This window comes from Oryzias latipes, chromosome 20 (assembly GCF_002234675.1).
Source record: "Oryzias latipes chromosome 20, ASM223467v1".
Lineage (NCBI taxonomy): Eukaryota > Metazoa > Chordata > Actinopteri > Beloniformes > Adrianichthyidae > Oryzias > Oryzias latipes.
This window is the reverse complement of record NC_019878.2, coordinates 11,696,524-11,710,911: the sequence shown is the minus strand read 5'-3', so window position 1 is coordinate 11,710,911 and position 14,388 is coordinate 11,696,524. Positions and strand designations below refer to the sequence as shown.

Sequence of the window (14,388 nt, the reverse complement as noted above, 5' to 3'; positions counted from 1 at the left end):
ATGTTTAAGTTGCTGATAAAGAAAGGTTTACTCTTTGCCACTCATGTTTCTACTTAAAAACGTAATTCTGGTTTAAAATTTTTTACCTTAATGTCTACTTCTCTTTAATTATTTTGTAACAAATATCTATATACATTAATGTTTACAAAATTAAAAAGGTATAAATACGTTAAAATGATCCTTCTTATAAGTGATATAAGACATCACTTAAATCCGTCCAAATTTATGTTCCTCTTCAGATTGAAGGTTTTTCTCATGCACGGCAGTGTTTGCATGCCTGATGAGCTGTCCGTTGGCACCACAACACTCTAGCAGATCTGATCTGTTGGTGGAAACAGCAGTTCGAATGTGTCTGTCTGTCCATGTGTGAATGCCATGGAAACGTGTGACGGCATGAGCAACATGCCATCCCCTGAATGCAGGAACCGGACCTGCAGAAAAGAGTGAAGGGTTGTGCTGGTGGTGGCGTGAATGCACGCATGAGCCGGTGTGTGTCCTGCGGCGCTGCAGTCGGCGGAGGTTGATGTGATTTACCTGGACAGCAAAGATGGCCTTGCTTGTGACCTCAGCTTGTTGAGATAGAGCTGGAGAAGTAGAGGAAAACACTCCAAGCCTTCCTCTTCCTCCAGGAAAGTACATAAAGTGAAGCCACAAAGGATCATCAGAGGAGCTTTGGGAGTGACTTTACCTTTAGTTTGAACCCACACTTTAGTGCTCATTCTTTACCGTCTAAAACTCTGCCAGGCTTTGGGACTGAACACACTTTACCTACAAGACCTGGACCATCAACTGCACAAATACAAGTCTTTTGGACTCATATGAAGCCAGATTGTCAGCAACTTCTCAGCCAAAAAAGATATTGGTCTTTAAAAAAATGGAGTTTTAGAACCAAGTTTGTGGAATTTTATTTTGTGGAGCTTTAACATTCTTTGGGCTACTGGAACTCTTCCACCATTTACAAATTTAGTATCATTACAGTGGGGAAAAGCAGAAGAGCTCTGCACAAAGCCACTTTGCAAAGCCAATTTTCTCTGCATCAAAATTCATTTAAAATTACGTGAATTGCGTAAATTGCCTTTTTTTTTAGGTGTTTCCAGCAGCATCTTTATTGTCAAAGGCTTAAATGTCTGACATTAAATACGTTATTTTCTTAAAAAATATAGAAAAAGGTGAGATGGCTGAAGCATCTTTTGAGTTAGTTTTTTGCATCATGCCCTGATGTGCAGAACATCCAAGAAAGATCCAGAATACACCCGAAGACACCATGTCTCTCGTCTGGACTTGGAGACCTTGGGTTCCCCCTGCAGTGCTGAAGGAAGGTGTACACATTTTCTTCACATTTTGAAGAAATCCCTGTATTCAGGGTAGTTTTGGTTAAATACTTTTATTTTTATGAGAAACACAATCACAGTGTCAGACTGTTTGACAACAGTAAAAATAGGGGTATGTATTAGCAACATATGGATGGATGGATAGATGTTCTCATTGACTGAAACATTGACTGCATAAGAGAGCTAGATCAACTGAGTGTGACTTCGCCATAGGAAATGTCTTAATTTCGGTTCCAAGGAAGTAGTGATTGTCCAAGTCGGTGTGAGTCAACATTTCTATGACAACCACTCTTGCCAATCAGGAGTCAGCTTGTTGGGAGGCCACACCCCTACCACTTGAAAGCGAGCTCGAGACAATCTATCCTTTCAAATGTTGCGAACGCTCAACATATGACAATTAGTTCTGGTTTGTGAATAATAATGATGTCTTTAGAACATGAAAAAAGACAAATAGCTGCAATTATTCATGGCTATGCTTTGATACACATCTATCTGTTATATTATTTTTTAAGCTATTATTATTTTAAAATATCGTTCTACTACCAACTGAATGCAGCGTGTGTGGGTGTGTATTTGCGTTCATATTACATCAATTACATATTAAAGGGGTGACACTGATTGTCAATTCATTTTAGTCCCTCTGAGCAAATCAAGCCTCCATTAACTCTTGCTGTTTAGATTGATTCTCGCCCACGGGGGATGTCTTTGTTTGCAAACACGCACAGAGCGACATTAATGCTAATCACCAAGAACTCCAATCTGTTTGACTCGCATAAAATTCCAAACAGTCAACGTAATGCACAAAAAAGGAGGGAAAAATAGTTTAATACATGGATATTTTGAATTTCGAGGTGCTTTTATTGGAACAATTTGGAACTATGGAGTCTGTTCAGGGTACTGCTATGGTAGTTTATACATTATGGGACAACTATCTAGCACTGCACAACATAAGGGAAATCTTGCAATGTATCATAAATATTGGGATACACGTATTGCACAAGCTGACATCACCATGTCGCTAAATTTTCAGCTTATTGTGCAGGCCAAGTAAAAAGTCAAAAAAGTACCCAAAATACAGAACAGAGCAGTACTTTTTATTATAAGCATCACTTTTTTGTCTGTCAGTCAGATGAAAGTCTCTTCAATGACTTTTTAATGCTTTCTACGCCAAATTGCAGGTTCCTGTGAGTCACAATGCATCAAAATTAGCTGACCCTTCAAAATAAAAGTCTGCACATGGAACAATCCTTAGAAGTATGTTTATTAGAATTCTGGATTTTAATATACATTCTAGATTATACTGTTTTTGAAGAATACAATTTAAGGGTATTTTAGCTGGGTGTCCTCGATTATGTAATTGGGAAGTCTCAACAAGTGCCTTCTGGTCTAGAAGTTTTTGACTCAAACTGAAGAGAGGCACCCTCTGACATCATGACAGGCTCGAGGGAAGAGCCTGCCTGTGGAGATTTCGCAGGTTAGCAGCCAAGGGGAAATGCTTCACTGCTTTCCTTTCAAAAGGTGAAGATAAAGTTAGGTCAGCCGTGGACCGTGACGAAAAAATTATTTTCGTTCTGCTGTCGACGACAGAGGCTGTATGGAGATGTTAGCGTTCGCTTTGAGCGCTGGCTGCAATCTGCAGGCAAACATTTGTTTTTCCTCACTTTGTGATGCAAAGCCTTTCTGCAAAATCCGCGGCAGGATCATACGTCTTCCGTTGGATCGCCCCACCGGCCGCTATTTTTAGCTGGTAATCAGTAATTGAGAGGACAAAGGGAAGGGATATAAAAGGAGACGCAGAAAAAGGAGGAAGAAAAGTGGAGAGAAGAAAAAGAAAAAACTGGGACAGCTTTTGTGTGAAGCCAATGCAACTGTTGACATCTATCACCCGTTCGGTTGAGGTGCTCTCTCTTCTGACAAATTGTTTTTTTTTTTATGAAAACGCCTCCATTTTCTGTTTACCTCCATCATCTGTGGCTTTATTTAAAGGGTTCCTGATGTCTAGAATGTGATAATAGAGATGTTGAACAGCTGCGGTCCTCCATAAAGACGCTAACACCCGTCTCTTTTCGTCTCTACACACACATCCCTCTTTAACTGGTTTGTTGTGAATCATTCCATCCAGCCGTAGAGCGAGAGGAGACATTTATTAGCTGTTACTAAAGCGCCGGTAGGCCTTCATCATCTGTAGCTGCAGAACATGAGTCTTCATGAGTCCATTGACGTCAGATTTATGTGTTATCTGGACACCATGAGGTATGGCCTCAGTTTGTTTTAAGATCACAGTATGGGTACTGGAGCCCTAAAAACAGTGGAAACGATGCTTATTTCAAAGATGATTGCATTTATGAATATTAAAGAAATCTATTTCACCCTTGCTTAAAACTATTTGCGACAGTGCGCACAGCCTGTAGAAGGCCTTCTTGGCTCTGTGCAGATGGTCCGTTTCGTATGTGATTCTGTGTGACTCGTGCGCTCAGTCAAGCCAAAAAGGTGCAGAGCTTCACAGAATATCCTCCAAAACTGCCTCCAAACATCTACTCAGCGGTAAATAACAGGTTTGGCTCTCTTTTCCTTTAGTCGAAAGCTGCCACATTCAGACCACTGACAGATAAAATGAACAAAGTCTATAATAATAATAACAACATCATCCGGACAAATGTTTGTCCCTCAATATGGTGTTAGAAACAAGCCCCCACCTCTCATTGCTGTTTTTTAATTAGGGCTGTACGATATGAGGAAAATCCAGATTTGCGATATTAGTGAGCAATATTGCGATGACGAAATAACTTTCAATTCATGAACAAATAGCAAAACAACCATAAAACATCATTTATATTTCACTGCAACAGTTTCATTTAACCCTTGTGCTATCCCAGGCACTTCACCATTGGGAGTTGGGTCATCTAGACCCACTAGACAGTGCTCTGAACCTTTTTTCTTCTACATTAAATGTCTCCATCAGTACGTTGGTCAACAACGTGAAGGGGTCCATCCGATTGGTCAACTGCATAAATGGATAGATTTGATTCATTACATAATTAAATGTGCCTTAACAATTGTGCTATCCTAGGCACTTTAACATTGGGAGTTGGGTCATCTTGACCCACAAGACAGTGCTCTGAACCTTTTTTCTTCAATGATTTGTGAACCTCACTGGTGTCCATGGATTACATGAAATCTTTCCACCTTTATCCACCTTTGTGATGGTAGGGAGAGCACGTCAATGTAAGGGTGGGGTCATTTTGACCCCACAAGATAGCACAAGGGATGAGATTGTTTCAGCACATTCAAGGTACCCATTTAAAAAAATTGTTGCCGTCTTTTGCGATATAAGTATTGCATAGCTTGATATTGCGATAACGATATGTTTGGGATTTATTCGGGAGGCGTAATTTTAACCCTTTTGTACCAGAACTTTAGCCCCGGGGTTGACATTCTTTCTGCTATCGTAACTCTTCAATCGTTTATTGACGTAATTCCAGTGGATTCTGAAGTGTAGGAAAGCCTCTTTGCACTGATGTGGAGCACAATTGTGTGTCAGAATCAGCTCATTTACGTCGATTGCGTAAACTTTTGAAGAGTTATGGTATGTCAAAGAGTGTATTGTTGTTTAGGTGTTGCTGGCGACAACTTTAGTGTTGAAGGGTTAACCACAAGTACCAACAAAAGACCATCATGTCTGAAGAGAGCATTGACTCCAATGTAAAAAGGCAGAAATCTGTCAAAAATAAAGGCGATGTTACAACTCTGGGACCCATGGGTGTACTTTTACTTGTAACTTCAGTTGTTCATGCTTAATTAACATTTTGTGGAGCGTTGTTTAGAGCAGTATTGAGTCAATGTGGCTACCATTTTGGATCAAATGGGGGCGGGGGCTGGTTCGAATCCTGGCTGGTACCCTTGTGTGTGAAGCCCCATGTTCTTCCTGTGTGTGTTTGGGTTTTCTCCGGGGACTCTGGTTTCCTCCCTCAGTCCACAAACATGTTTTATAGGTTGGTTGGTGAATCTAAATTGTCCTTTGGTGTCACTGTGAACATGTGGTTGTGCGGCACTGCCACAGAAAGAATGTCCACTACCTTCACCCAACCACCGCTGGGATAGGCTCCAGCAACCCAGACCCTGAAAGGGATTCAGTGGGTTCAGAAGAAATGGATATTTTTCATTCTCTAAATCTCTGTTCTGCCTTGCGATTTTTTATGCTAAATGTATTTATTGACTTTGTTCAACAATAAACTGTGACTGCTGGTTTCAACCTGCTCTGTAATTGTGCACACAGCATGTGTCTTGGCCCTCACCTCCAGAAAATGAAGAGGCAGCAAGCTGTGATTGTCATCTTTGTGACCCTGAGTTTAGGCTCACAGGCCACAGTCAGTCATCTTTTTTTCTTCTTTTTGATACTTAGATGGTCCTAAACAGAATAGCCCAGATAGCCCTACTTGAAGCTCATGAAGCAGTTATTGGCGGGCTTTTTGCTGCAGAAATGCACGGAACCATTCTTTAAATCTCTCATGCGTTGACATCTTCTAACCAACCGTGTCCTCCCACTTCTACATCCCTGTGATCATCAGCTACAAGCCATGAACCGGTTGTAGCTTTGGCTTGTTTTTTCTTAATGCAGCACCGCCTCAAACAGATCGTCTTTCAGAATCATTCAGGTTCGTGGAGGATTAAAGTCACTCCTCCACATCTGATGTGTGACACGGTCTGATCACACCCAGATCAACGGAATCAACAAAACAGCCTCGAATGAGGTGACCTCACCGCTGACGGTGTTCACTCCACTTACCGGAGGGTGAACGTTGTGTCATCATTATTGATCATGGAGAATATTCTCCAAGCCAAAGCTATTTATGTCACATATGTGATGCGTTGGTGTTCAGGCAATGAAGGGGATGTCATGGATGGTATGCAAGTAGCAAAACACAAATTCAAATTAGTTTAAAAAAAGAAATAAAGCTACTGTTTTAAATAAAAGACCATTTAAATGGGCCCTATAAAAAAGAAAAACACATTTATGCGTTTATGTGACATTGTTATTATTTTTCAGTGTTAATTACATTTTTATATCTACTTTTTTTTAAAACACTCATCGTAAGGGGATGAGTGTATGGAGCATGGATGAACATGAGTCAGTGAGGATAGCATGTTTCATGCGTGACGTAGAAGACGTGTTCTTGACACAAAATCTCAAGATTTTGAATAGAACCTGATGTGGACTGTCGAGCTACATCATCCCAGATTCACCCAAAGACTATAGTTTTTTTTCTAGAAAACCCCGAGACCATCATTAGGGCTGACTGATTGTAAATATTAGACAAGTAATTGTCTGAATGTGTTTGACAGTAGCACAGGTCCCCAAAGTGATGCCATCCAATGGAAACTCCCATGAGGACTTCATGTCTCCTCAGTCTCATATCTTGTAGCTAATTAGATAAATTCCGTGAATCCTGAGAACCATCCAGGGTGTACCTCACTTTCGTCCAACAACAGCAGGGATAGGCTCCAGCATCTCCATGACCCCGAAAGTGATTAAGCGGGTTTTAAAGAGGAATGGACGGATGGATGGATGGATGGAGAGGAGTCCTAGTTTTGATTGACTGACATACGTGATAAATGCAGTTAGCAAGTAGTTACAAGGAAAACAAATAGGGTGGTAGATCTTAGGGACCAGGTTTGGGTTGTCCCGATCAACACCTTGATCCTAAATATTTGAGACAAGCTTGTAATGAAGCCAACGGTAGAGTCATCTGATTTCGTCAATAAATAATGCTTAGTACCATCAGCAAAGTAACAAAACATGTTTTCTACCTATATAACGCAGTGAAAAAAAGCATGGGGCCCAGTGAAGAGCCTTGTGGGACACCATGAGCTATAATAACTCTTGCCATTTGAATAAACAAACTTGATTGTGGTAAACAAATGAGACATCAGTTAAATAAAGCAGTTCTTTTCACACCTAACTCTTGCTCCATTCTCTGTAAGAGAGTTGTTTTTAGTTTAGAAAAAAAAAAATCAAGACAAGTGGTGACAATAATTCACTGTATGAGACCATAGGCCTGTTCTCAAGCCGCCACTTTGTTTATCTATTGGTTTATTTACGCGAAACAACACAAGAAGCCGCCAAATTCTTGTCTTTATGCACATTTGCAGGTTTGGTTGAGATTCATCAAGCAGGTCAGATATTTTTCAGAAACACAAGGTCAGAGGCAGCAGCATGAAATTATATGCCAAGCTAATGATAATAACGCCATCTGATGAGGACAAATGGTGGACATTAAAGCTCCATCGCTTGTGATCAAGATATCCAGTGTTTGTTATTAATGTTAAGCTGCCATGAATGTTCCTTCTTGTCACTTTTAGCATCCAAATATGTCATAATTTTACGTTTAGCAAAATAAATAATTTAGATTTTAGATGAATGCAAAGACATGAATACTGAATAGATCTTTTTTTTCTGTAAAGAACACAATTTTATTAAATATGATTTAACACTAATTTGTGTTGTGGATAAGTAACAGAACTCTTTCAACAAATCTAGGAAAATGCTGCCCTGTTGTGTTTGTTTTTGGAAATGCAGCAAAAATTCCTTCAGTGTTTTCAATTTCTTTCTGTTCCAATTTTCTTTTTTTTGTTTTTAATCAAATCAATAAAAAACTGTTTCTGTTGCAGGTTATGGACACATTGTCCAGACTTTCACATACTGCAATTGCACAACAAACTGGAGTCAGGTAAGCTGAAATGAAAGAAGAAAAAAAAACTAATGCAGCTAAAAAAAAGTTAAATTGTATTTTTAATTGGGAAATTGTTCCTTTTTTCTTGTAGACCATTTCCAACGGAGGACAGTGTTGACGATGAGGACATATACAACCACCTGGAGGACCTTATGGAGTATGAAACTATATATTGTCTGTTTATTACACACCAGTTCCGAATTTGCTGCGTTTTACTCTGAAAATTACAATTTCTCAGCTGGAGGTACAAATCTATAATTGTTCAAATTAGTTGGATAAACTTTAAAGACAATACCACTTTTGATATCCCTTAGTAAGCTGCAAATATTATTAATTTTATTTGAAAAAAATCCCAGTAATGATTCTATAATCTTAAATCGTCCTCTTTTGTTAACAAAAGGTTACATTTATTTAAGTTTATTACAAATATTAAATAGAATGAAGCTGTGTTGCACTGATTTTTTGCTCTTTTCAAATAATTGTGTCTTTTTGCTTTCATTTTTTGAAGTTCCAATAAAAAAGTAGCTTTTTTTCACCACATTTGACAGCTTTGCACAAATACTATATACTATAAATATTTTTGGTTTCAAAACAGCAAACAGATATAATTCTGCAGTTCCTCCACATCGTCTGTGTGTTTTTGGAAGCAACCTGGCGGCATGAGGTCAAAGGTGATCTGATGGCAGCCACAAAACGGAGGAATAAAACATTCAAACAGTTTAGCTAGATCACACAATCCCACACAACAGAGGAAGTGTGAGGAAAAGTTAAAATAAAATGAATGAATGAGCAAGACGGTTTGTTTTCTGGGTTTAAACTGGTTGATTTGAAAAGAAAGGAAATCCGCCGATGTTCTCTGTTCTGTGCTGCAGCGAGAACGGTGTGGAGGATGAGGAGGATCTGTACGACTGCGTGTACGACGATGAAGAAGGCGGGGAGATCTACGAGGACTTGATGAAAACAGAAGCCATCGCTCCTCCGGTTAGTTTTTGCAGATTCCTCGTTACCTTAGCAACATAACTTTTGTCGCTACACGCCGTTTAAAAGTCGAGAAACTAAACGGATGCAAGAGGTTTCAGTGTTTGATCTATGTTTTATTAAATTTATCTTCATAAAATGTTCAGGAAAACGATCCAGCTCTGGTTTTTTTGGGGGGTTTGAATAAAATAAAATCTTAATGACAAAAATTCATTTAATAAAAGTAAAGAAAAGTAACAAAAAAATCCTAAACCCCCAACTTTGCTATTTATGTTTTTTTAATCAATTTGATTTATCCACAAAAAAAAGAACTACATATACAATGTTGGAATCTGTTTCAAAGTTCTGACTCAAGTGTATATATTATATTATTGCCGAGGGTGGCACAAGGGTTAAATAAACCAAAAAATGAACAAAGTGTATTAAAAAATGTATTTAAAAAAACGCCCCTCTCACCCTCCGCGGGTGGTTTCTCCTCCAAGTTCGGGTCCTCTACCAGAGGCCTGGGAGCCTGAGGGTCCTGCAGTATCTTAGCTGTTCTTAGCACTGCTCTTTTCTGGACTGAGAGGTCTGAGGTCTTTCCAGGTATCTGTTGTAACCACTCCTTCAACTTGGGGGTTACTGCCCCCAGTGCTCCAATTACCACAGGCACCACTGTCACCTTCACTTTCCAGGCTTTCTCCAGTTCTTCTCTGAGTCCCTGGTATTTCTCATGTTCCTTCTTCCTGATGTTCCCATCGCTTGTCACTGCCACATCCACCACAACGGCTTTCCTCTGTTCTTCATCCACCACTACAATGTCTGGTTGGTTCGCCATTACCATCCTATCAGTCTGGATCTGGAAGTCCCACAGGATCTTTGCCCTCTCATTCTATAGGGACCTTTAGGTTTCCAGTTCATATTCCACACATATGTTCCAGAATGTGGAATGAATGTATATATATATATATATATATATATATATATATATATATATATATATTCATACAGATTTTATTCTATGAAAAATAAGTCCACATTTAATTCTAAAATTCTTTTGGTCAAACAAACATATTTCACATTCTTTACAGCATTTATAATCTAATCTACCATGGAGTCTTCAAGCCATCATAAAAAAAAAGAAAAGTAAAGAACTATATGTGAATAAAGTTGTAAAATTATTTTGGAAAAAAGGCAACATTTTAAAAGAATGTTCATGTGCAATTGTGGAAAAAAAAAGTTAAACAAAATGAGGAAAAAGGCAAAAATGGCAGAGTTAATAAAGTTGGTCAGCAACTGTTGGTGAAGGACCCAAAATGCAGGAAACTCAAACATTTAATAAAGAAACTTGAACAAGACAAAAAAAGTGACACAACAGATGACATGACAACCAGAAACTAACAAAATAGGAGAATTTCAAACAGAACATGAACAAGAACCAAAACCAACGATCACAATCCTGACAAAAGGTTCTATAATCATGAGAAATAAACTTCAATAGTTAATGAGAATAAAGTCAGAAATTTATGTTTTAAAAAGAATAAAACTCTGTCTTTTTGAAAAAGAAGTTACATTTAGCTTTTAAGACATTTTTACCCAAAAAACGATGAAACATTACTGTTTAGTTTATGTTGCAGACAATTGATAGAATTGGATGAACATCTCACTGCGCTAGACCTTCACTGAATCTGCTTTACTTCTTTTGTACATTTTTATTCGTTTAAATTGTCTAATAATTCTACGACTTTCTTCTCTTAACATGTTGACTTTTTTTTGGTACGACTATATTCCTGTGAAACTTCTTTCTCATAAGAGTGGGCGAGTCCATTTTTGTCAGATCCTGGGGGCTTGTTTGGTAATTTACAAAGAAAAAAAACCCAAATGTCATCATGTACTTGATGAACATCTGCTGGCCGTAACCTTACTTCAAAGCCTGGATTAACTACATCTGGTTAGAAGATCAACCGTTCTCACCCTGCAGCGTCTGTGTGTGTTTGTGTGTTTGTGTGTGTGCAGCCGTTCCAGAAGCAAGCAGAGACCGACATCCGGAGTTGCTGCTTAACAGAGATCAAGCAGACGGAGGAGAAATACACAGAGACCTTGGAGTCTATAGAGAAGGTACACAGTCTGAATATGAAATACTTCAGATTTAGAAAAGAAAAACTCAGATTGGTTTTGTGTCAGTGCATTGTGATGAAATCTCTAAATATTTAGAAGTAAATAGTCAGTAGTAGTACTTTTTGTGCTTAGTAACACCATCAAATGTTTCTGTTAGGTAGTAGTTTCCAACGAGGAATGTTATTTTTCGTGAATATCTTTTTGAAAAACACTTTTGGGTACATCATGTTCTTCAGCACATGGAGAAGGAAAACAGTACCTTTCTCGTCTTTAAATCTACTACTAAAATCTACTTTAAATCTATTTCACTTCATAATTTTTAAATAGTTCATAGTTTTAGTAGAAAATAATAAAGTAGAAAATAATAAAAAGGTTAGTTTTTTGTTGGGACATTATTAAAAGATGAAATGAGGTCATTGTATGTTTTTAATCGTTTTTTTTCTTATTTTAATTTGAAGGTCTTCGTTTTGCTTTTGTTTTTATAAGGTTGAAATATGCTTTTATTTTGTAAAGCACTTACTAAAGTATAAAAAGTGCTTTATTAATAAAGTTTGATTTATTTGTACTGGTATTAGTGTTCACAACAAATGACACCCCCCCTTTAAATACGTGTTTTTGATAAAAAAAAATAAAAAAATAAAAAACCATTCGTCATCTTTGTCAGTGATGTTCATAGTATTGTAAGATAAAATGTTAAACTATTTTAATCAAATATGGGTAATAAATAATAATAATAAAGTTATAACAAATATTATTATATTATTTGTCATAATATAAATATTGTTAAGTGTATTTTAAATTTTAAAAAATGTGTGGAGCATCAGTTTGCTTTAAAAATCTGTTATTTTTTAGATTATGTTTTAATAATTGACTCAAAAAAGGACGGAGGAAGTTAGCCGTCACTTAAGCTAATAAAAATGTTCTTTATTTTACACTGTCGTGTTTGAGTTTCTTTGATACAGCGCTAGCATGTGACAGTTCATGAACACACCCTGTGAAGCTGTTACAATTCTGCAGATTTAACTGTCACTTGTCAATCAAACAAAATCAAATTGTTTGAGAAGCCACCTAGTGGTTATTTGGTGAACTGATCTGCCTGAACTTTTGTTTTTCACCTGCTTCAATACTGAAGTCAAAGGTTTGTCACTTGTGTCGTACTCATAACTCCCGAGTTTGCCCAAGGCAAGCAACCAATCACAGTGAAATACACCCTCAAGGAGGCGGGGTTTAAGGGTTCCAGGATCTTTATTTGTCGAAACAGGGTGAAACGAATATTGTCCCTGTGGTCCCAGGCCAGCCAGTTATTGAGAAAATTAAAAAAAACAGGACTGAAAATTGAGCTAAAAATAAACAAAAGTATAATAAAAATAAACAAAGAATTTTCTTGGAAAAATCAACAGTATAGATAAAAATCCAAAAGAAAATGATTACGAGATATGTTTTGTTTACATGGTTATTTTAGCAATGGTATGTTCGGAAAGTCCGCTCCACTGATGAGTGTGGTCGGAGTTTTCTGGGAGGAAAATCATGAAAATGACAATGAGTTTAGTGCCACAACACTGACCGTCTTTGTTTCTGCTTTATGCAGCTCTTCTGAACATAGACTCATAAATATAGAACCGTTTTTCCATTCCCCATCTCTAAACATGTAAACTAAAGTTCTTCATTTGCTTTTTTTTTTTTTCTCTCTTGCAGCACTTTATGACGCCCCTCACCATGTTTTTATCCTTGGTGGAAATAGAAAAGGTGTTTGTAAATATTCCAGTAAGTTCATTTTGTTTCTTTCATCCTGAATTACAGATTATATAAAGATTTGAACCCCCAAAAGAAAATGGTTTATTCTACTTTGTAAAGATTATTTTCAGTTAAAAAAGTCAATCACCACAAATTAATTTAACTTTTAAACCACTTTTGACAAAAAATAATATTTAAAAAAATGGTCTTTAATGAATTTCTACTTAAAGAAAACTGTCAAAATTAATTTTTAAGTAAAGTTTTGATTGAATAGATTCATTGACATTTTCTTTTGCTCTTGTTTGCCAGGAACTAGTTAGAGTTCACAAGTGTTTACTTCTGGAACTCCAAGACTCGGTCCTGCACAGAAGTGCTCAGAATCTTTATCAGATCTTCATCGCCTTCAAAGAGAGGTATGAACCAAAAGAACCTGAAGCATCAAAGAGGAAGGCAGGACTTTTTCTGGACTTCTGATGTTCAAACGGCTTTAAAAAAAATGTCAGCATCTCTGAGATCTTGTGTTAAGTTTTGCTGTAACGGCAGATCTTTTCTGTTTCTACTAATGGAATTGAATGGAACAGGTTACTCATCTATGGGAAATACTGCAGCCATGTGGAGACCGCCATCGCCACTCTGGATGACATCTGCAAAAACAGAGAGGATGTACGCATGAAGCTGGAGGTACAGTAAGAAGTGTTTTTGGTTCTTGTTAAACATAATTATGTAAGATTCTTTTAACTTTTATTGGTTTTTTTTGTTAGTTATTTTTTTCAATTTTTTATTCTCCATGATTAAAGTATTAATTAACATTTTATTGTTCACAATTACAGTGAAAAGTTACAAACTTTCATTTATGATTTTAAATTTGCTCTTATAAATCTTATACAGTTTTTATTATCCAAAAACTGTTTTTTTTTAAAAAGCTTTTTCAAAAATACATTTTTATTCAAATTGAGGAATTTTTTTTGGAACGTTAAGAAATACTGTCTTCCTTTTCAAAATAAAATATAACCTTAAAGCTGCAAAAGACAAAACTAACATTTTTTTTAAAACATTAAGTCAATTTTTCTTTAAACTACTGATGAATTTAATGATATGTTTAGTCTTTTTTTAATGCAAACGTAAGGGAACTTTCCTTTTCTTTTTCATCCAACATGGTGGAAGTAGCTTTATAATAATGCATATAATTTTGTTTAGCTTAATTTTACACTTTTCAAAACTATACAAAAAAAACATTAGTTTTGGCTTTAAAGTGTTATTTGTTGGGCAAAAAATGACCACGTTGCTGTTTGAAAGCCGATTTAACCCAGAAGAATCCAGAACCCATTTTTTCTTACAAATAAAATGTGTATTTTACCACAAACCAAGTGGTCCACAAAATCCACTCCTGATATTTTTCTGTTTAAAATTTAAGTCATTAATGTATGTAACACAAAAATGTCACAATTTAAATCCCTCATTTAACAATTATATTTAATAATGGCAACATTTTTAGGATTTGTTTTTATGTAAATATT

General features: G+C 36.8%; 1 protein-coding gene across 4 annotated transcripts in view; it reads left to right on the top strand.

Moving 5' to 3' along the window:
- The window catches only part of vav3 (vav guanine nucleotide exchange factor 3), a 97,807-nt gene that overhangs the window by 36,703 nt on the left and 46,716 nt on the right, over positions 1-14,388 (top strand). For all 4 annotated transcript variants that reach the window (XM_023949928.1, XM_023949929.1, XM_023949930.1 and 1 more), the window contains exons 3-9: positions 8,001-8,059; positions 8,154-8,219; positions 8,935-9,043; positions 11,036-11,137; positions 12,833-12,901; positions 13,181-13,284; positions 13,453-13,552. In XM_023949928.1, the coding sequence (XP_023805696.1) occupies positions 8,001-8,059; positions 8,154-8,219; positions 8,935-9,043; positions 11,036-11,137; positions 12,833-12,901; positions 13,181-13,284; positions 13,453-13,552 (609 nt within the window). The remainder of the gene's footprint in view (positions 1-8,000; positions 8,060-8,153; positions 8,220-8,934; positions 9,044-11,035; positions 11,138-12,832; positions 12,902-13,180; positions 13,285-13,452; positions 13,553-14,388) is intronic.